The following is a 21,621-nucleotide window of genomic DNA, read 5'->3' on the forward strand; positions in this document are numbered from 1 at the left end:
TCCTTCTTAAAAGACCTCCATTTGACAGAAGGCTCCCTCCATACCATCTTACTGGGGAAACTGGTTCAAGAGATAAATCTGTGACTGGGTTGCACCATCATCCTCATCACAGCCTAAGCCCAATTTGTAGAGACAGCACTACACTCTTATTAACTGAGGGAGGGGTGCTAGGCTTCATTGCTAACCTGCCTGCCTGTTATCTGACCGAGGGCACACATTGAGCCCAAGAGATGCCACCAAAAGGTGTGTACTAGTTGGGTTTTGCTGCAATAATGTTGCATAACAAATAGCCTCAGTCTCAATAGCTAACCAAAACATATGCCTATATTTTGGTAATAGGAGTTGGGTAGGCTGGGCCTGGTGAGCATGGCTGGGTTGGCTCCAGGCTGGAGGTTGAGTTCAGGTTTGTTCCAGATGCTTCACCTGGGGCAAGCTCTTCTCACGGTGAGGACAGATTTGCAAGGAGGCAAGCCAAACCACACAAACACATTTAAAGCCTCCAGTAGGACATGGTGTATGTTATATCCACTCATATCCTGGTAGCAAAAGCAAGTCACATGGCCAAAGCCACAGAGTAGGCAGGGAAGTAGACTGCATCTGCAGTGCAACCATGGTAAGGTGGGGAACCCAGAATTGTAAACAAATAATGCTATTAAGGACACTGCCCTTGATGGTTAGAACTTCATGGCTGAGAGCTGCACTTCCCGGTTGAGAGCTGTTTCTACCCTTGTGGAGGCAATGGCAGGGAGTTTGGTGGTGGTTCCTGTCCCCTGCCCCGCACAGTTCCCCAGCTTCTCAGTGGGCTGGGCTCCTTCAGGCAGAACTCTCCTGGCTTCCCTTCCCACAATTGCTAGGCAGCCCCAACCCCATTCTTGTCAGAATCTGTCTTCTCCTTTAACTCCCTGACATACTTCCCTTCTGGCTCCCACCCTTTCCCTCCTCACCTTTCCACATGATTTTAAAAGGCCAATAAATTCTTTCCTGTTCCATCCTGGTTATCTTGGGAGGCAGCTTCAGCAGACAGTGAGAACTTTCTTACTGCCCAGGTGGCTTCCTCCTGGCTGACGCTTGTGGTTTTACAATGAAAGAGCTTCTCTTTCTGTCACTACCTTCTGTTATGCTCCCAAATATCCCCATTTTTACTCTGACTTTACGATGAGCCAAAACCCAGGAAGAGGAGTATTTTCAGACCCCTGAAAGGTAGACTGTATCCAGAAGTGGGGACAGAAAATCCCGGATCCCACCACTCATGTAAATATACCCAACCATGTAGTGGGCCTTTTACATACTTTGACTCATTTATTTATTGTGCCAACTCCTGGAGGGAGAAGATATCTCTTTCTCCCCATTTTATAGCTGAGGAAACAGGGCAGAGAGGTTGTGTGACTTGCCTATTGTAACGCAGCTCAGAAGGGCAGAAGCAGAATTCAGAGGTGTCTTCAACAAAACCTGTGTGTCTATTTCTCTAGCTCCCCCCCCCTGTTTTCACTGCTCCTCCTCTGCAACTGTGGGTGGATGGGACTGTTAAGCCCATGGGCATCTTCTCTGAGGAATTAAGGAGGGGTATTGGTGAAGGGGTGGGAGGTAGGGGCTTGACAAGGAAGGAGAAAGAGAGTAGCTGTAGAACCACACAGTGAAGGTAACTCCATTTCTCTTTCCCTCCTGCCATGAACATTGCAGGGCAGAAAAGACAGGGTGTGTAATTTGGATGGTTAGAATTGAGGGGAGGAGGTGGGGCCGCCCCCCGGCATGTCTGCAATGGCAGGGTCAGTTTGGGTCTCACCAGCAAACTTTGTAGTAGATTCTGCATCATCCCCCTTATGTTTTCTCTAATGTACTCTTTATTATTCACCTGAATATTTCTCTTCAGATGATGTTTTTTTTCAGTCTGATCAAAGCTGCTTTTCTTTTCCCAAAGCTTTACTTGGGTGGCCCTCCCTGGGACATCTGCTCATGGCCGTTTTGAACTTTTCTCTCTGCACAACTGCACAACTGCCAACTTTCCCCAGGTTTTCTGAAGCCAAGTGAGGCTGAAAGAAGGATCAAAACAGTCTGTCTTCTTGAAACATTTTTAAAAGATAATTTATTTTTCCCTGGTGGTATCCAATACTTTGAGAATACATATTAGGAATTCAACACATTTTTCATTGTAGAAGAAAAAAAAAAAAACCAAGCCAACTTGTCCATGGCCATTTCCCCTTTTAGTGTTAGTTTAAAATGTTGGTATTCTTGCCAGCTATATGGCCGTGGGCAAACATTGGCACTCTGGACCTTTCTGTTTTCTCAGTTGTAAAATAGGAATTATATAATTCTCATTTCTCTAGGTTGTTGTGAGGATTAAAGGAGATAGTAACTTATATATGATGAAAGGGTAAGGGTAATGAGAAGGAGTGGGGCCCAACAACTTCCTCTCTTGGCATCTCCTCTATAGAAATTTTTAGATTCTTTCCAAGAGCTGCATGTATTGGATGTTCAGTGCAATATTGTTTGTTATAATAAAAAGGATGAAGGATGAGTAAAGAAATCATGGCACATTTCCATTGTGAAATATTATGCAGCAGTTAAAAAGAGTAAAGCACCTCTGTATGGATAAATACGGAAAAAGCTTCAGGGCCTCTTATGTCAATCAAAGCAAGTTGTGGCATAGTCATTTCCTTTATGCTGAAAATAATCACCACGTGTAGTAGGCTGAAAAATTATCCCCAAATGCTGTGCATGTTATCTCATTTAGAAAAAGGATCTTTGCAGATCTGATTTAGGATCTTGAGATGGGGAACTTATTGTGGATTACCCAGGTGGACCCTAAATGCCATCACAAATATGCATATAAGTAAGAGGCAGAGGGAGATTTGACACAAACAAAAGAGGAGACCATGGAGGCAGAGACTGGAGTGATGTGACTACAAGACAAGGAATGCTGACAGCCACCAAAAGCTGGAAGAAGCAAGGAACAGATTCTCCACTAGAGCCTTTGGAGGTAGCACGGCCCTGCTGACACCTTGATTTTGACCCAGTGAAACTGATGTGGAACTTCTGGCCTCCAGAACTGTGAGGGAATACATTTATGTTGTTTTAAGCCAGCAAGTCAGTGGTAATGTGTTATGGCAGCTACAGGAAACTAATACACTGTGACATATGCATATGTTATAATGCAAAGAAAAGCAACAGCCTGAGAAGATGCACACCCTAATTGCTAACTGTGGCTTCCTCTGGGGAGGAGAAGGAGATGTTCGATTTTGCCCTGATTTATTTGGTATATGGGTTTTTAACAGTGCATATCTATGCATGTAGTACCTGTGTGTTTTCTAAAATAGCAATATAGACCAAATTAAAAGCATATCTAATTGGGACAGAAATTTAGGATCTCACTTCAGAAAAATCATCAGATAAATGTATCTTAGGGGGTGACAAGGCATCATTTGTTTTATAGAAAAGAGGCTCAGACCTACTGAGCACTGTTAGTTGCAACCATATTGAATGCCTCTCAAGAGGGAGATTGGCTTATTTACCCACTGACTTTTGTCCCTTATTGCTTGAGGGCTGTCACCAGATGTGTTAATTTCCCCTGAGCTTCCTGGCACAGCAGGCAAGAAAGCAGGAGTGATCAGGTCCTTGAGGTGGGGACCAGCAGTGCACAGGAGGATTGTCTGCTGTGGGGGCAGCTGGAGTCAATCGGGGGCCACGGGGACATAACGTGGGTGTGTTCACTATATTCTCTTATTTTCTGGTTTTTTATGCTCTGGTGTCTGGTGCCTTGTGGACTTAGGGAAGGACTGCCCCTCCCAGGGTTAGCTAATTCTTAAGAAGAGAGAGTAATCAACTGGCCTGTGAGCATACCTTTCGTGTGCAAACCAACCAATTCTGAGTCTATATCACCCATCTTCTTTTATCAGGTTTCTGTCTGTCCTCTGCTCTATCACCTATAGCCCAGAGCCTGCTGAAATTATTCAATTTCAGTTAGCTTAACTTTCTTTGCTCATTCCGTACTGTGAAAACCACAGTAAAGGCTTCAGCTGCATTTGCTCTCACAATTTGCCTGCCCATCTCAGCTCCTGTGGCCCTGTGTGGCCCTGTGTGGCATGCCGTACTTCCTGTTTCTAGCTGACCGTGAATATAACAAAAACTTATTTCATGGCAATTATTTTTGTGTCTCTGTGTCTTACCAAACACTGCAGGTGCAGTGTTTGCTTGAAACAAATTCTGGGTACATTTTAAAATAATGGGGCACAAAAAGCATCTGCTGTGTTGAGTAGTGGGTGGGGGTGGCTGGCTTTCCAAACAGAAAAGAGCCTTGGAGACTGGAGGAGCCCTCTTCACCAGCAGACGTGCAGTGCCACAGGCCAGGGAACAGTGTTTCCACCTCCCTGATAACCCCTCTTATCTGACAGCTCATTTTGCAGAGAGCTTCTCACGTGCCAGGCACTTTGATAGTCTGGAGATGCAATTGTGAGCCCATGTCCTGCCTGCATGGATCAACCCATCCATTGAGAGACAGACATTAAATGATCAAATCCAGTACAGAGTGAAAAGGGGTGTGCTTGGGGAGGAACAGTGTATTATGGGAGCACACGGCGAGGACATCCAATTCATTGAGGAGTCTCAGGGGAAGGCTTCCTGGGGGAGGTGGTGTCTAAGCTGAGACCTGAGCAATGGAAACAGGAGGAGGGGTCTATTTCAGGCAGAAGGATCAACACATATAAAGGTGTGGAGACAGAGTGGGTCTGGCACTGTCCAGAATTGAAAGAAGTTTAGCATGGCTAGAGCACTTCTGGCATTTAGGTGTTCTCTAAGGAGACTTTGAAGGGTATGATCCAGTTTGTGGCAAGTGGCCTGCAGAGGAGCAGGAGTGGGAGCAAAGGGGGCTGTTGCACGTGTCCTGGTAAAGAAGAGGGTGCCTGGGCTCAGTCACAGAGGGTCTAATGAGAAATGGATTGGTTCAAGAGCTGTTTAGGAGGAAAAATTTGCAAGACTTAGATGTATGGGGCAGAGGAAAGGTGGAATGAAGGTCAGGCCCAGATTTCTGGCTTGGGTATCTGGGTGGACAGTGCTACCTTTTAGCCAGATTGGAAACAGAAGGATGGGAATCCACAGGAGAGGGGATGAGATGGTGAATAAATTATAAAGTGGAGAACTGCTAGGTGACCCTGTGGTCCCTCCCTCTCTCCTTCACTCTTAGAAGTCTAACTGGGATAGGTGGATCACCTCACTTCCTGGTCCATGTCACTCCAAAGGGCTTCAAGGGTGGTCTTTCCAGAAGAATGCGGCTAAGTGATCAGCCTGGAGGCTGCACTCGATTCACACAAAGCTGGTGAATAGATCTTGTGGAAATGTGCAGCAGGAACAAAATTCTTGGAATTCTCGGGTCTGTTTGGGTGTTGTGGCTCCTGAGCACAGAAGTTGGAAAAAGGTCGTTGCTCTGAGGGCTGATTAGTCACTGCATTCGGTAAGGGCACACTCCTTTCTTCTTAAAAAAGTACCATTGAGGACTGCTGGTGTAAACACGGCAGCATAAACTCTGCATCCTCACCTTACCCTGGAAACTAGCAGAAAGCAACAAAGAAGATGGAAGACAAAATGCAAATTCCTTTTTCAGATAAATTAGGAGGCAGTCACCAAAATACTTGGGAACAGCTTAAGAAGCAGCCAGTTTCATGCAGGTGCAGTGTTGGAGGAAGTGAGAAAGAGTGGAAGAGGGAGCCGAAGTTGGCAGATCTCAGAAAGCACCAATGAAATATACCGGAAGGTGAGTGACACACCTGAGGAGCAGAATCACCATCCCCCCCCTTGTCTGCAAAAGAGGGTGTGGAAATGGGATGGGGGCAAGTTTAGTGGCTCAGAGGATCCAGCTGGACTATTGGGATTAGAAAAGCAGAGGACACTGTGATACATAAAGAGCCATGCTAACAAGCCATATTTGCAGGATGCAGCCTGGTCATGGGGTAGATGAGAAGAAGAAAGCATCTGCCTCATGAAAACCGGTTGATTTCAAATTCCACCGGGGTTCTACAGGAACCTCTTTCAATTGACTGGTCCAACTCATACAATAAAAACAGTCCAGCATCTATGCAGAGATACTGTGAGAAAAAAGGAGACAAAGAACAGCAATGTTTCTTAACAGATGAGGGCTGGCCACCTGAAAATATTACCTGGAAACAGTGGAATTTTGAGCAATCTTACCACAATGAATTTTTAAAACTTAAAATACCCTCTGTGAATAAATACCACAAAGCAGAAATGCAAGAACTCAAGAAAAAATGGTAAGATGGAAAGATGTGAAATATGAGCTGGCAAGAAGTAGGGAAAAGTGGAAAATAACAGAAAGGGTGAATAAATATTAGGTAAAACACAATAAGTCAAATAGAGTATAAAAACAAGAACAGTGAACAAAATGAAATGAAAATAGTTAGAAAGGATTAAAGAGAAGGTAAGAAACATATAAGAAAGATAAAGGAGAGCCACCATGTACGTAATTGAAGAGCCTAAAGAAAAAAGTAAAAATAAAGTCATGGAATGGAAGAAATATTTAATATTTAGCTCAAGAAAATTCTGATGAAATAAAAAGACTTGTGTTTACCTTTTCTAATAGGGCATATTGCATGCCAAGAAAAGCTGACCTGAAGCAGTCAACACTGATAGATCTTAGGAATGTTACTGGATGTTAAAGAAAAAGAAAGAATTCTTAGGGCAGCCAGGCAGGGTAAAAAATCAGTTTAATCTTAGATTTCCCTTAACCTTACAAAACAGTGGAGCAGAACCCATAAGCTATTCAAAGAAAGAAACTGTGAGCCAAGTATTTTCTATGTAGGCAACTTTACTTCATGTATGAATGCTGTAGAAAACAGTTTGAACATGCAAGAAATCAGAGAATATTGTTCCCATGTGAACTTCAGTCAACCAAGAAATAATGGGAAACTGGGTCCAAAGGGACAAGAGTGTGCATAGAATATATTTAACTGAATAACTAAGACCTGAACAAATGTGGGTATTAGAGTGATGGAATCGAATGTATACGCTTCCTATTGTACCAATGCGTATGACACAAATATAAACAATTGGAAGGGAGATGAAGGCAAAAGGTGGGAGAAAGAATTAATATGCTGTTTATCTCATTAATAATAGCAGAGAACTAAAGAATATCATTTAAAGCTGAGAAATATATAGAAATATAAACATATTTAATTGTCCAAAGATAAACATTTAAAAAGATAATACTAGTTATGAAAATTGAATGGTAGAGGAAAGGGAGGGGAAGGCGGGGGAAGAGGAAATAATTTTAATATTGTTCTTTTTAGGGGATTAAGAGCTACAGTCTAAAGAACCAGACAATTAAGGGCATATAATAATAAAGTAATAATTAGGACCCAAATCAAAATTTCCTAAATATTATAAGAAATATACACCAAAAGACAAAGTAAAAGTAAGTGAAAAGAAAACATAGTACAAGACTTCAAATATTATAAATATTGTTGATGAAAAGGTCAAACTGTAAGATATTTGAAGAGATTTATTCTGAGCCAAATATAAGTGACCAATGGCCTGTGACACAGCCCTCAGGAGATCCTGAGAACAGGTGATCAGACTACAACTTGGTTTTATACATTTTAAGGAGACATAAGACATCAATCAATACATTTAAGATGTACATTGCTTTGGTCCAGAAAGGAAGGACAACTGGCAGCGGGGGTTCCTGGGTCATAGGTAGATTCAAAGATTCTCTGATTGGTAATTGATTGAAAGAGTTAAGTTATTGTCTAAAGACTTAGAATCAATAGAAAAGAATGTCTGGGTTAAGATAAGGGCTTGTGGAGACCAAGGCTTTATCATGCAGTTGGAGCTTCTAGGTAGCTGGCTTGAGGAAATAGACTGTAAATGTTTCTTATCAGAAATAAAGAGGCTGTTCTAACAGTCTTAAGGTCTGTGTTGATGTCAATGCTGGTCAGCTGGGCCTAAATTTCAAAAGGGAGGACGGTATAATGAGGCATGTCTGGCTTCCTCTTCCCATCATGGCCTGAACCAGTTTTTCAGGTTAACTTTGGAAGGCCCTTGGCCAAAAGGAGGGGTCCATTCGGATGGTCAGGGGGCTTAGAATTTTATTTTGAATTTACAATACAGAAAATATACCATAAAATATTACAACAGAACTAAGACTAAACATGTATGGCATATCAAGTAATGTAAATTAGCTAAACCCACCTAATGAAAGAACACAGAGCTCTCTTGGTGGAAGTGTATGTGTGTGTGGGTGGGGGTGGCAAGTGCAGAGCACACAGAGTCATCTCCTAACCCCCCACCCCATGGTAGAACATGAAGGAATCCCCAGAGCAAGTTTAAGAACCATTGTTCTGTCCCATCTCTGGTAAGCAGGTGAGAGATTCCAGTTGCAATCCAGGTTTGGGGAGCACAGGTTGTCTAGAGGACCACACAACTTACAAGGAAAATATTCTCTAGGCTTTGTCTCCCTGCCCTGTGGCCCTGGAGGCCCTGGCTGAAGTGAGGGGGACATCAGAAGCATGACTCACCTGATTTCCCCACTGTTTATTTAGCTTGCTGGTCCCCACCCCACCCCTTCTTAAGCAGGGTGTCCAAGCAGGGCTTTGTGGCCCTGGGACATATAGGCTCACCTGCTGGCTTCACAGAAGCATGAATGCATGGAGTGTCAGGTGAGGGGGGAAGATATTTTAGCACGTGGGTGCCAGAGGCCAGAGGGGATTTTCTCTACCGTCTCCTCCCCTCCAGGTATGGGGGAGGGAAGGTGAGCTTAAGTGGTCCCTCCAGCAGCAGCTTCAGGTGGATGGAAAGTATCCATTGGCCCTGAGTCACCTTGTATTGGCATGTCCCACTGAGTCTTGGGGGATCAGCTCAGAGCTGCAAGGGAGGCTTTGGTTATCATGGTCTCACTGTTCAGGCCAAGGGGAGTGATTGCGTCTTCCGGTGGTGACTGGGCAGGGGCAGAAAACCCTCATTTCAACCCTCTTCTTTGAAAGCCACCCTCAAGGGCCTACATTGACTTACTGGGCAATGGTGGTGTGTGGGTCCTCTTGTGCAGCTGTGTTCTGCTACAGGTGCTTGACATGGACAGGAGGAGGAGGTTCAGGGGAGCCCACAGCTAAGTCAGTCCACCTCCACTGTCCACCAAGAGCTAGAATCACTGGGTATTAGGGGAAGTGAGGCCTCAAAGGCTATTTCATCCAACCCAACCCCTTGTAGATGAGGGAGCTGGTCCAGAGAGTGGGATCCACACACTGGCTTCCTGCAGCTGAGGTGTTTGGCAAAAGTGGGGCCAAGAGACATCAGTGCACCACTCATGGAGGCGCTAAGAGGGAGATGCTGGCCTCATGTCCAGGAGGCAGAAGGGGTTAGGACAGGGAAAGAACCAATGTGGAGGAACTGGAGGTAGGAGGGAGCCATGGGCACTTTTTACAGCTGGGCTGTAACTGAGATTTCCCATTTCCACTTCCTTTTGATTATTTTCTGATGTTCACGGTGCTGAGAAATGTGTTCGGTTCCTGCAGAAACTGCCACTGACTTAGAAGGGACTGAAAACACAGACAAATTAGGAAATTCATGAGGGGCGGCATTCCTCCAGGCCATGCCGTTGGAAGGAAGGGGAAGGTCAGATGGGTACTGAAGGAGGAAAGACTCTTTTGAGATTTTATTTTTTTGAGATGGAGTTTTGCTGCTGTCACCCAGGCTGGAGTGCAATGGTGCAATTTTGGCTCACTGCAACCTCCACCTCCCGGGTTCAAGCGGTTCTCCTGCCAGGTTCAAGTGATTCTCCCAAGTAGCTAGGATTACACGCATGCGCCACCACGCCCAGCTACTTTTTGTATTTTTAGTAGAGACAAAGTTTCGCCATGTTGGCCAGGTTCGTCTCAAACTCCTGACCTCAAGTGATCCACCCACCTTGGCCTCCCAAAGTGCTGGGATTACAGGCATGAGCCACCGCGCCCAGCCAGGAAATGCTCTTTTAATTGTAGAGGAAAGGGAACTCAGAGATGACCTGAATTAGGCCTTTTTGGCTGCATGTAGCAGGAGTACCCACAATCCACAGCTCAAGTGTAGAGTAAGAATGGGTTTCGTGGATGCTGCGCAGTCCCGAAGAGCCCCAGGCAGTGGCTACTGCTGTTCCTGGGCCAGGCTCAGAATTGGAACTGCAGCGCAGGATGCTGGGCAAGGCCTTTCCTCCTGTTTTCATCTCTGGTTTGTCTATGCAACTGTTTCCTTCTCTCTCCCTGCAGACTGGCTCTCAACAGAGTATGGCCCACTGATGTCATCTTTGGCTGGGTGGCAATGGGCCCCTGCTCTCTATTTCATGAGCAGGACAAGTCAGCCTTGCTGATTTATCACAAGCCCATGCTCCCAGGGCTGGGGTTGGGGGTGAGAATCTGTTGGCCCAGCATGGGTCAGGATCCAGGATGGCCCCATCAGCTTAGGTCATGGGTCGGGGTCCCTGGATAGATATGGCTCGGGTGGATTGTGGGGGATAGAGGTGGTACTTTTGAGAGAAAGCAGGGGGCTACTGAGGATGGACTTCACCTACATGTCCACTGCAGATCCCGGATAATCCCCTTTTGACACCCACAGGGGAGCTTCTCAGAAGAGCAAGCACATGCGGGGAAAAAAGTGGGATCTGGTTTGTTTTGTGGGTGTTGTTTCTTTGACACCTTTAAAATTCTGTTTACCCGTGTGCCTTTTCTTTGCATTCCAGCAAATTGCCTCACACTGCATATAGTATCAAAAATCTCTAAGGAATATCTGGTGGATTTAGTAAGTAAACTTAATTGGGGGAGTTTTTTTTGTGATTTGGACTAGATTGTCCATTCATTTTGTCAGTCACGTATCTGTTGATTCCCATTATGTACCAGGGCTCTGCCTGTAGGTCTGTCACATAAAGGCTCACAGGTATAGAGACTCCCAACTGCAGGCTTGCACTGCTCCAGACACTGTGTTCCTTCCCTTTTGTGGCTCATGATGCCCTAGAGCAGTGGCTCTTAAGCTTAAGCCCACATCAGAATTACCCAGAGTACTTCTTAAAACACAGGCTGCCCAGCCCCTGTTTCTGATTCCGTAATTCTGGTGTGGGGCCCTGAGAATTTGCATTTCTGACAAGTCCCCAGGTGATACTGATACTGCTGGTCCCATGTGAACTTCAGTCAACCAAGAAATAATGGGAAACTGGGGCCAAGGGGACAGGAGTGTGCATAGAATATATTTAACTGAATAACTAAGACCTGAACGTAGTCCAAGGACTGCATGTTGAGAAATCACTGCCCCTAGGGTGTGTCCTTGCTAACATGTGCAGAGCTGTTGCTGCCACATCTGTGTGCAACCGGCAGGGATGGCGAGAGAGAAAGGCCAGGGAGGCCAACTTCCTTTTAGCATGTGGGGCTGGCAAAAGTGGTTGGCTCTCATGACATAGTCAGGGACTTGGTCACGTGGTCACACCCTGTTGCTAAGGAGGCTGGCAAAGTCATCTCTAACTGGGTGGCCATGTGCTCTGGCAAAGGGTAAGGGCATGTGTGTGGGGACATCAAGAGATCTGCCAGAATGGGCCCATGGGATCACATGGAGACAAAAAGAGAAGGTCAGCTCTTGGTGATGGGGACAGACGTGAGAAAAGCCCCTTATGGTGCATGGTGACAGTGTTGTAATGGCAGTTTATTCAAAGGGAGAATAAGACAGAAGAGCATGGGTCTGCAGGCCTCAGCAGAGGCTGCCCTAGAAGGAAAAGCAAGCCAAGCTTGGAAACAGGAGCACAGTTGGCTGGAGTTGACATTTCCTTTCTTGAAGGCAGCCAGCTGTCCCTCCACTTGGGCTGTGCTCTTCTCTTTCTCTCATGAACTGAGCACCTCATTTGCTTACCATCCCCATTGTTTTGTGGGTTGAGCTGATGTATTTCTCAGATCTCAAGCTTTTCTTTCTACCCCGTCTCCCAGGCGTCTTGGCTCCGGAGAAGGCTGCGTGGCAAGAGGCGGCCAGTGATAGCGTTCTGCCTCTTGATGATCCTATCTGCGATGGCTGTCACCCGCTTTCCCCCACAGCGTCCATCCGCCGGCCCAGACCCTGGTCCCATGGAGCCTCAGGGGGTAACTGGCGCCCCTGCAACCCATATCCGGCAGGCTTTGAGCTCCAGCCGGAGGCAGCGGGCAAGAAACATGGGCTTCTGGAGAAGCCGTGCTTTGCCCAGGAACTCCATCTTGGTCTGTGCTGAGGAGCAAGGCCATAGAGCAAGAGTGGACAGAAGCAGGGAGTCCCCAGGAGGGGACCTCAGGCATCCAGGGAGGGTGAGGAGGGACATTACTTTGTCAGGACATCCAAGACTCAGTACTCAGCATGTTGTGCTCCTGAGGGAGGATGAGTTTGGAGATCCAGGAACCAAAGACCTGGGCCACCCCCAGCATGGCGGTCCCATCCAGGAGACACAGAGTGAGATGGTCACCCTGGTCAGTCCACTCCCAGGGAGCGACATGGCAGCTTTACCGGCTTGGAGAGCTACTTCTGGGCTGACACTCTGGCCCCATACAGCAGAAGGCAGGGATCTGCTGGGAGCTGAGAACAGAGCCTTGACTGGTGGGCAACAAGCAGAGGATCCCACCTCGGCCTCAGGGGCTCATCAGTGGCCTGGCTCTGTTAAGAAGCTGCAAGGGTCAGTATGGTGTGATGCTGAGACGCTGTTGAGCAGCTCGAGGACTGGTGGGCAGGCTCCCCCATGGCTGACAGACCACGATGTGCAGATGCTCCGGCTGTTGGCGCAGGGGGAGGTGGTGGACAAAGCCAGGGTCCCCGCCCATGGGCAGGTGCTACAGGTTGGCTTCTCCGCTGAGGCTGCCCTTCAGGACCTGTCCTCTCCCAGGCTCAGCCAACTCTGTTCCCAAGGGCTCTGTGGCCTGATCAAGAGGCCTGGGGACCTGCCTGAGGTCCTGTCCTTCCACGTAGATCGTGTGCTGGGGCTGCGCCGGAGCCTACCTGCTGTGGCCCGCCGCTTCCATAGCCCCCTCCTGCCCTACCGATACACAGACGGTGGAGCAAGGCCTGTCATCTGGTGGGCGCCCGATGTGCAGCACCTGAGCGACCCAGATGAGGATCAGAACTCTCTGGCCTTGGGCTGGCTGCAGTATCAGGCCCTGCTGGCACACAGCTGCAACTGGCCAGGCCAGGCCCCATGCCTGGGCATCCACCATACCGAGTGGGCACGCCTGGCGCTCTTCGACTTCCTGTTGCAGGTAGGTGGGGTTGGGCAGCAGGGGTAGAGAGCTGCGGAGGTAGGGGGTTCTGGGTGGAGAGGCCTGAATTGCCCACCTGAGGTTAGATGGTGACTCTCCCCCAAGTCTTGGTTTTTTGACCACCAAGCACCTGTTTTTGTAATTTTCCTGCCTCTGTTTATCCAGTGGTTACTGGAGCCAGCTCATCAGCTCACAAGAGCTGATGGCTAAAATTTGCAGGAATTTTGTGACCTAGTTGTGAAACACAGGCATTATTAAAAAATTAAGTTGTAGAAATAATAAATTATATTAGAAACAAAGGTAATAACTACTCAGAATGCATTATTTCCTAATTATATTACTATCATCTGTGCTTTTGCAGCTTCGTGTCTATATAATAAATGCTAGCTAATGGTGTGCCACTGCACATCTCTTGACAACTCCACATTTGGTCATGTTGGTAGCTTGAAATCCGTCAGGGTGTGAATATCTGTTTACACCATGGAAAGCAGCAAATGCTACAAATCAGGACTCCCCTCTACTCCTGGAGAGCTTGATTGTTGAACATTTATCAGCACACCACTGTTTATAACTATACATCTTTGACTCAACAAGGATTCAAGATGGTTGTATAATTTTTAAAAGAGAGGGAGAGGTGGAGATAGCGATGGAGAGAATGGGAGAGGAAAGGAGAAAGGGAGGATGCTTGGGCACTGAAGAATGAGAAGGAACAGTGCTGGCTGAGGTCCCTGAACTGTCAGGAGTTAACCCTGGAGTTGCTGGATCGAGGGGTAGTGTGGGAATCCCAGGGAAGGGGTTGTGTTGTCAGGGTACACGGGCTGACTGGGGGACTACAGGCACCAGCTATTTACTAACTTGTCTGTTAACAACCAGTGTGGCTGTTCCGGTGCCCATGAGCTGGATCTCAGCCATAGATACACATGTGTGGAAACATGGCCAGACAGAAACAAAGACAAAAAACAGATAAAGCTCAGTGAGGGTGGATGTGTGCACCAAATGCACATGGAACCAGCCCCCATTTCTGTAGAGACCCCTGTTGAAGAAAAGGGTCGTCAATGTCAGCCCTTAGGGTTACCTGCAGAGGTGAGTGGACCAATATGTGGTGTTTCGTCCACATGGGGTTGGGTTTCTATTTTAGAACATTCTTAGATAATATGTAATACTTCAGAGATTTACCATAAAAACCCAGCTTCCCTTGAAAAATTGGATGGTTTAGTAATACTGGTCCTTCATTCCCATATAGCAGGAAGCAGCCTGAGCTGAGCATCTGCTGCCCCCTTTGGAGGTTGCCATACTCTCCTTTTGGCCACAGGCTCTACCTCTTTATTGTCCGACACTCACCTACTGTCCTCCTGGCCTCTTGAATGTTACCCCAGTCTGCCTGCAGATAAGTCTGTTTCCAGTCACGGGACTAGCTGATCTCTTGTCGTCCTCCCAGCTCCTCCAATCTATGTCCCCGTGGCTGCTTTGTGGAAGGAGGAGCTATGGACCCTGATGGTCAAGAGCGTGGGCCTTGGCATCAGACCAACCTGGGTTTGAACTCCCACCCCCAGGCCACTTCCCACTGTGTACCCCTGGGCAGATTACCTAGCCTCTCTCAGCTCTACTTTTCTCACCCCAAAATGGGGTTGTGCACCCCAACCTCATCCCCTTGAGCCTGACCATTTAGTACATGGTAGCTCCTGGCTGCTGGCACCTGCATCTGCAGGCTTGCTCTGCTTGCTGCACTGGAAGTGCTGGGGAATGAGTACCCTCCAGGTAGTGTGGCCAACCATGCAGGTTGGGAAGGAGGGGTTTCCCAGATCATAGGACTTTCAGTGCTGAAGCTGGGACAGTTGTGGGCAAACAAGGAAGGTTGGTCATGCTGCCCCCAGGAGCAGCCTGCAACTGTGACTGAGGAGAGTAGGTGTATAGATGCCCTGTATGCGTATTCTACACACCTCTCAGTTAAATTAGCAGGATTGGAGCCCAGTTATTCACAGTGGTAATTGCTGTCTCTCTTCCCCCACTCTACTTGTGTTTCTTGGAGTTAGCACACAAGTAAACTGCTCTCAGTTGAATTCTGGTCTGTCCTCTGGGGATCCCAGCCTTCGTCAGATAATAACATTGATCACGCATAGTTTCTGGATGCAAGATCATTCATGTAATGTACTTAGTACAGTGCCTGGCGGGTGGCACATACTCAGTAAGAAGCAGGTACCATCCCACTTTACAGGAATTAACTCATCCACTCTTCATGGCAACCTATGAGTGAGATACTACATTTAATCCTATTTTAAAGTTGAGAAATTGAGGCCCAGAGAAATTAGGTTACTTGCCCAAGGTGGCAGCTGGTGGGCTGAGAAGCAGCCTGGATGGTCTGACTCTAGAGCTCACTCTCTGAATCACAGTCATTCAGCTGTCCATGAACGAGGGCAGGAAAAGGGGATGCCTGTAGGGGTGTCCTGGGGCCTTGATCTCTGAGGCACAGCTCCTTGCAAAGCCCCAGTCCAGCTGATGTGCTTGCAGCTGCTCTCTGCTCCACACAGAGCCCCTCTGTTCACCTCTCAGGGTTGCAGCGTGGGACTCTTCCTCAGCTGCCAACCCCTGCTGTGGGGACAAGTCTCTGTAGCCAAAGCATACACAGGTTGGTTATATGGGCAGACATGACTCGGCTGGGCTCATGCCACCTCTTCCCTGGTTTGCTGAATGCCAGTCAAGTCAAGCACCCCCCCGTCTGGCTAATGCCACCTTCTTAGAAACCATTGGCAAGGCAGAGAGGCAGGGCTGTAGAACGTGGGTTTTCCTGCACAGGAACCTTCTGACCAGGGGCTGGGTACAAACTGCATACAGCCCACTCTTGAGTAGGTCTGCTTGCTCCTTTGGTTTTATCCTGTATAAACCCTTGTTTTTCTGTGTACATCACCACATCCCATTTATGTAGGCACAAAACACAAGCACTGCACACATACACATCTCTTATACACCCCATAAAGCATACCTATGCTTCACAAATCCCATATAACACTCTGTATTAGTTAGTGATTGCTGAAATAACACTGTGTAACAAGCCTCCAAAACTCAATGGCTTAAAACACCAGCTCTTTATTCTTGCTCCAGGATCTGTGGGTCAATTGGATTCAACTGAGGTGGAAAAAAAGGAAAAAAGTAAACAGCCATGTTATGAACTGCCTATGGGGAGAAGAGACATCTAGGAGGACCCTAGCAACCCTGAGGACCTCAGTCCTCCGACTGCAAGCGATGGTGTCAGCTGGCAACCTGAATAGCTTAAGAGAGGACCCTGAGCTAGAGTGAGATCCAGCCCTGGTCCATACCTTGATTGTAGCCTGGGGAAACCCTGAGCTGAGAACCTAGCAAAACTGTAATAGGCTCCTGACCCACAGAAACTGTGAAATCATAGATGTGTTCTTTTAAGCCACTGAGTTCATGGTAATTTATTACACAGCAATAGAAGACTAACACATGAGGCAAGGGTGGTTTCCAAGGTGCAAAAAATTAAGAGCATGCTCACTCTTGGGTGCTGACCCTGCGATTGCACAACACTAAAAGTCAGTACCTCAAACCAGGCAGCGACTCAGGGCAGACCTCCTTATGCTGCTTCAGTGGAAGAAGTGGCCAAAGAACCTAAGTCAAAATCTGGGGGATCGAAGTCCTCTGCTATGTCTTCAGACAGGTCCCTGGCTGAAAATGGAGTGATGGCCGAGGAGAAGCCAACTCCCCAGATGAACGGGACCCCAGGTGATGACAGGGCTCCCAGCCACTCTGAAAGTGCCTTGAATAATGACTCTAAAATGTGCAATACAAATCCTCATTCAAATGCACTAAGTACAGACAGCCCTTGCCACACAGAAGCTGCTCTGGAGGCAGCTGTCTTAAATAAAGAAGAGTAAACTTACTTTTTATAGAGAGTGAAGGATGCTGGAAGGGTAAGGTATTTAGGAATATCTGGAGAGAAAGAACCTGCAGTTATGTACATTTTGTCCTTTCTGTAAGAGAAAAATGAGGACTTTGGAAATTCAGATCCCTCTTTGATATCAGAGATTTAAATGATACATTTTTAATTTTAACCAGTTATAGTCAAAATGCTACAATAAAACAAAAAAGAGAAAGAAAATGAAGAGCATTTGACTCCCACTCTTAAAATGAAGTACACATAAGCTTTAAACTGGTTATGACAAAAGCCTATAGTTGTGTTTCTTGAAGTATAAAGAAAACAAATTTTGGCAGTCTTTAAGTATATATTGCTTAAAATATAATTTGTAGCATTTGGCACCATATGTATGCCATTATATTTGATTTTGCATTACTGTTTCACAATGAAGCTTTCTTTAAGACTTTGATTTTTATGATTATGAAAGAAATAAGGAACAACCACAGTTTTTCTTTCTTAAATTTCATCACTGTTGATGTGGTTCTTTTGTGTTAAAAAAAGTGCAACTATCAAAACTAAAAAATTATAGAGTAATATTGCCGTTCTGCTGATTTTAAATATACATCATACATACTTTACGAGCAAGTTAAATAGAGATAAAGTTGAAATCATAGAAGATGCAAATGACCTTTCAAAATCAACACAATGTGTTCTGAAACTTTTCGTGACTCACACCATGCATCTGTGATCAATGAACTATGTGGTTTTGAATTGGATGTAGACCTTTAATACTACTACTTGAGCTAAACTTCTGCATGGTTCGTAATTTTTGAAGTGTGTGGTTAATATTGTGCATGTTATCATCCTTTCTTCCATTCTTATCAGTATGTGCCCATTTGCAAAACAAAAATACTAATAATCAGTAATAGTCCTAGAAAAGATGTTAATTCTGTTTAGTCATTGACTGATATTGCGCTAACCTTGAAATTTTATGATTATTGACCTCTGTTGCATTTATTCTAAAGCCCCCCAAAAATTATCTAGCCATTTCTAATATCAACATTACACTGGTGTATTCACTGCTGTATGCATTATTGTTCTTTGTTGCTGTTTTATGCTTTCATATTAGCAAATATGAAATTCTGCGAAAAAAAACTCTTTGATCTTAAAAAAAAAAAATCCCCCATTCTGTAGCAGGAAACAAATTGCTTGTTCTTGAGAACTTTCCCATCAAGAATTTAGTAGAAGCAGGTATACTTCTATCATTTTGATGTTTTTGTTAATGTTTCCAAACAATGTACTTTGAAATCAGAATCACTTCTTATCATTTTTATATACTTCTGATGCTCTTCATCACATTAGTGATCAGAAATGAGGTGTAATTCCCCAACCCCTGCCCACGAGGACTAAGTAGGATCTTACTGTAAGTTGAAGGGAGTTCGGCCCTGACACATGGATTGTGCAAGAATGAACTGCTGTTGGGTTTGATTGACTGTCGATGGATTGTGGTGTGGTGTATCTGAAGGCTATTGAATGCAACTTACAATGCTTAATAAACATCTTTATTCTTTTAGTATAAAAAAAAAGAAAGTACCTCTTTTGATTTTTTTTTTTTTTGGTTTCATCTTAGTCCTGCCTCTGTTTAAAAGCGTTTTAAAACAAAAGACAAAAATACTATCCATATTCTTTGCCCCATTTTCTTCTCTTTTTTTAAACATCTATTTTTCTTGCTACCAGCACAATCTGCCACCAGGTAGTTTTTTTTTTTTTTTTTTTTTTTTTTGAGATGGAGTCTGACTCTGTCGCCCAGGCTGGAGTACAATGGCGCAATCTTGGCTCATTGCAACCTCCACCTCCCAGGTTCAAGTGATTCTCCTGCCTCAGCCTCCTGAGTAGCTGTGATTACAGGCACCCACCACCACACCTGGCTCATTTTTGTATTTTTAGTAGAGACACGGTTTTGCCATTTTGGCCAGGCTGGTCTTGAACTCCTGACCACAGGTGATCCGCCTGCTTCGGCCTCCCAAAGTGCTGGAATTACAGGCATGAGCCACTGTGCCTAGCCTAGGTAGGTTTTATTTATTTATTTTTTAAACTTGTATGTTCAGGGGTACATGTGCAGGTTTGTTATACAGGTAAATTTTGTGTCATGGGTGTCTAGTGTACAGATGATTTTGTCACCCAGGTTATAAGCATAGTACTCGATAGGTAGTTTTTCGATCCTCTCCCTCCACCTTCAAGTAGGCCCCTGTGACTGTTGTTCCCTTCTTTGTGTGGCCCCTGTGATTCCTTTCTTTGTGTCCATGTGTATTCAGTGCTTAGCTCCCACTTATAAGTGAGAACATGTGGTATTTGGTTTTCTGTTCCTGAGTTAGTTTGCTTGGGATTATGGCCTCCAGCTCCATCCATGTTCTTTGCCCTATTTTCTGTTGGGTTGTTGGTCTTTTTCTTAATGATTTTAAGAGCTTTTTACAGATTAAGGAACTTAGCCCTTTGTTTTCCATTGTAGTATATAATATTTCCCTTAGATTCAATTGTAATTAAGCTTTGTTTATAGTCTTTTTGCAGTGCAGAAAGTTTTAAAAATGTACATTGTTAAAATGACCAGGATTTTCTCTGATTTTTAGGTTCATGTGTTATATTTTAAAAGGCTATTCTCATTTCAGCGTTATTTTTTTAAATTCTCTCCTGTTTTTGATATATCTTTGATCCATCTGGAAGTTATTTTCGAGTAAGGGATAAGGTATAAAACAACTATTTTTTTTTCAGATGGCAACCCAAATGTCTCAGTGACATTTGTTGAATAATCAATCTTTCCCTCAACTTGAAAGGCTACCTTTACCATAGAGCCAATTTCCATAAGTATATAGGTCTATTTCTGGACTCTTCTGTTCCAGGAAAGGGTCTATTTATATGCCAGAGTCACACTGTTTGAATTACTGAGCTTTATATTTTATGTTAATAACTAGTAGGACTTGGTCTTTCTCACTGCTCTTTTTTAGAATTTTCTTGATATTCTTGTGTACTTTTTTGCTTGTTCCTTCCCCTTCCCAAACCCTTTTGGGATTTTCTTGAAATCAAATCAAGTTTTTGTGGATTAATATAGAGAGCATTTACATCCTGAAATACAGTCACTCTAGCCGAGAACAGGTTATGCCTCTCCATCCGTTCACGTTCCTCAGAAGCATTTTGATGTTTTCTTCAGCTGGGTCTTCACTTTCAGGTTGGGTTATTCCTTGGTATTTTACCTTCTTGTGGCCGTTGGAAATGGGATCTTTTTTATTTTATTTTATTTTTTTATTTTTTATTATTATACTTGAAGTTTTAGGGTACATTTGCACAATGTGCAGGTTAGTTACATATGTATACATGTGACATGCTGGTGTGCTGCACCCACTAACTCGTCATCTAGCATTAGGTATATCTCCCAATGCTATCCCTCCCCCCCACCCCACAACAGTCCCCAGAGTGTGATGTTCCCCTTCCTGTGTCCTTGTGTTCTCATTGTTCAATTCCCACCTATGAGTGAGAATATGCGGTGTTTGGTTTTTTGTTCTTGCGATAGTTTACTGAGAATGATGATTTCCAATTTCATCCATGTCCCTACAAAGGACATGAACTCATCATTTTTTATGGCTGCATAGTGTTCCATGGTGTATATATGCCACATTTTCTTAATCCAGTCTATCATTGTTGGACATTTGGGTTGGTTCTAAGTCTTTGCTATTGTGAATAGTGCCGCAATAAACATACATGTGCATGTGTCTTTATAGCAGCATGATTTATAGTCCTTTGGATATATACCCAGTAATGGGATGGCTGGGTCAAATGGTATTTCTAGTTCTAGATCCCTGAGGAATCGTCACACTGACTTCCACAATGGTTGAACTAGTTTACAGTCCCACCAACAGTGTAAAAGTGTTCCTATTTCTCCACAACCTCTCCAGCACCCGTTGTTTCCTGACTTTTTAATGATTGCCATTCTAACTGGTGTGAGATGATATCTCATTGTGGTTTTGATTTGCATTTCTCTGATGGCCATTGATGGTGAGCATTTTTTCATGTGTTTTTTGGCTGCATAAATGTCTTCTTTTGAGAAATGTCTAGGGATCTTTTATTTCATTACATGCTCTGGCTGGTAGCTCTTTGTCCATAAGAAGGCTATTTCTTCTGCATATTAACTTTGCCACCATCCACCTTCTGACTTCATCTTGCTTTTAACAGTTGCTCAGTTTTTCCTCTTGGGCTTCCCCTGCATACCATCATTTCATCTGTAACAAATGGGATTCTGTCTTTTCATTTCCTCTTTCTTACTCTTACCTCATTACATTTGCTGGTGTCACAGAGCAATGGTAAATATTAATGGAATGATAGACATGACATGTTTCTAACAGATTTGCGATGAACTATTCATTATTCTTGCTTTATTAAGAGTTTTTCAGGCCAGGTGCAGGGGCTCATGCCTGTAATCCCAGCACTTTCCATCCTGAAGGCCCCAGGCCCGTGACTGTTCCCAGTGTGGGGAAG

The 21,621-nt window shown here is 45.0% G+C and overlaps 1 protein-coding gene across 2 annotated transcripts in view; it reads left to right on the forward strand.

Moving 5' to 3' along the window:
* Nucleotides 1-21,621, forward strand: part of GASK1A (golgi associated kinase 1A) — a 76,879-nt gene that overhangs the window by 40,575 nt on the left and 14,683 nt on the right. Inside the window, exons 1-2 of one of the 2 annotated variants that reach the window (XM_063805634.1) lie at nucleotides 5,594-5,743; nucleotides 11,937-13,223. In XM_063805634.1, coding sequence (XP_063661704.1) covers nucleotides 12,000-13,223 — 1,224 coding nt within the window. In that variant the 5' untranslated portion in view covers nucleotides 5,594-5,743; nucleotides 11,937-11,999. Of the gene's footprint in view, nucleotides 1-5,593; nucleotides 5,744-11,936; nucleotides 13,224-21,621 lie in introns of those variants that run through there. The other variant, XM_016940815.4, reaches the window with a different exon arrangement.

The sequence above is a fragment of the Pan troglodytes genome, chromosome 2 (genome assembly GCF_028858775.2).
Source record: "Pan troglodytes isolate AG18354 chromosome 2, NHGRI_mPanTro3-v2.0_pri, whole genome shotgun sequence".
Lineage (NCBI taxonomy): Eukaryota > Metazoa > Chordata > Mammalia > Primates > Hominidae > Pan > Pan troglodytes.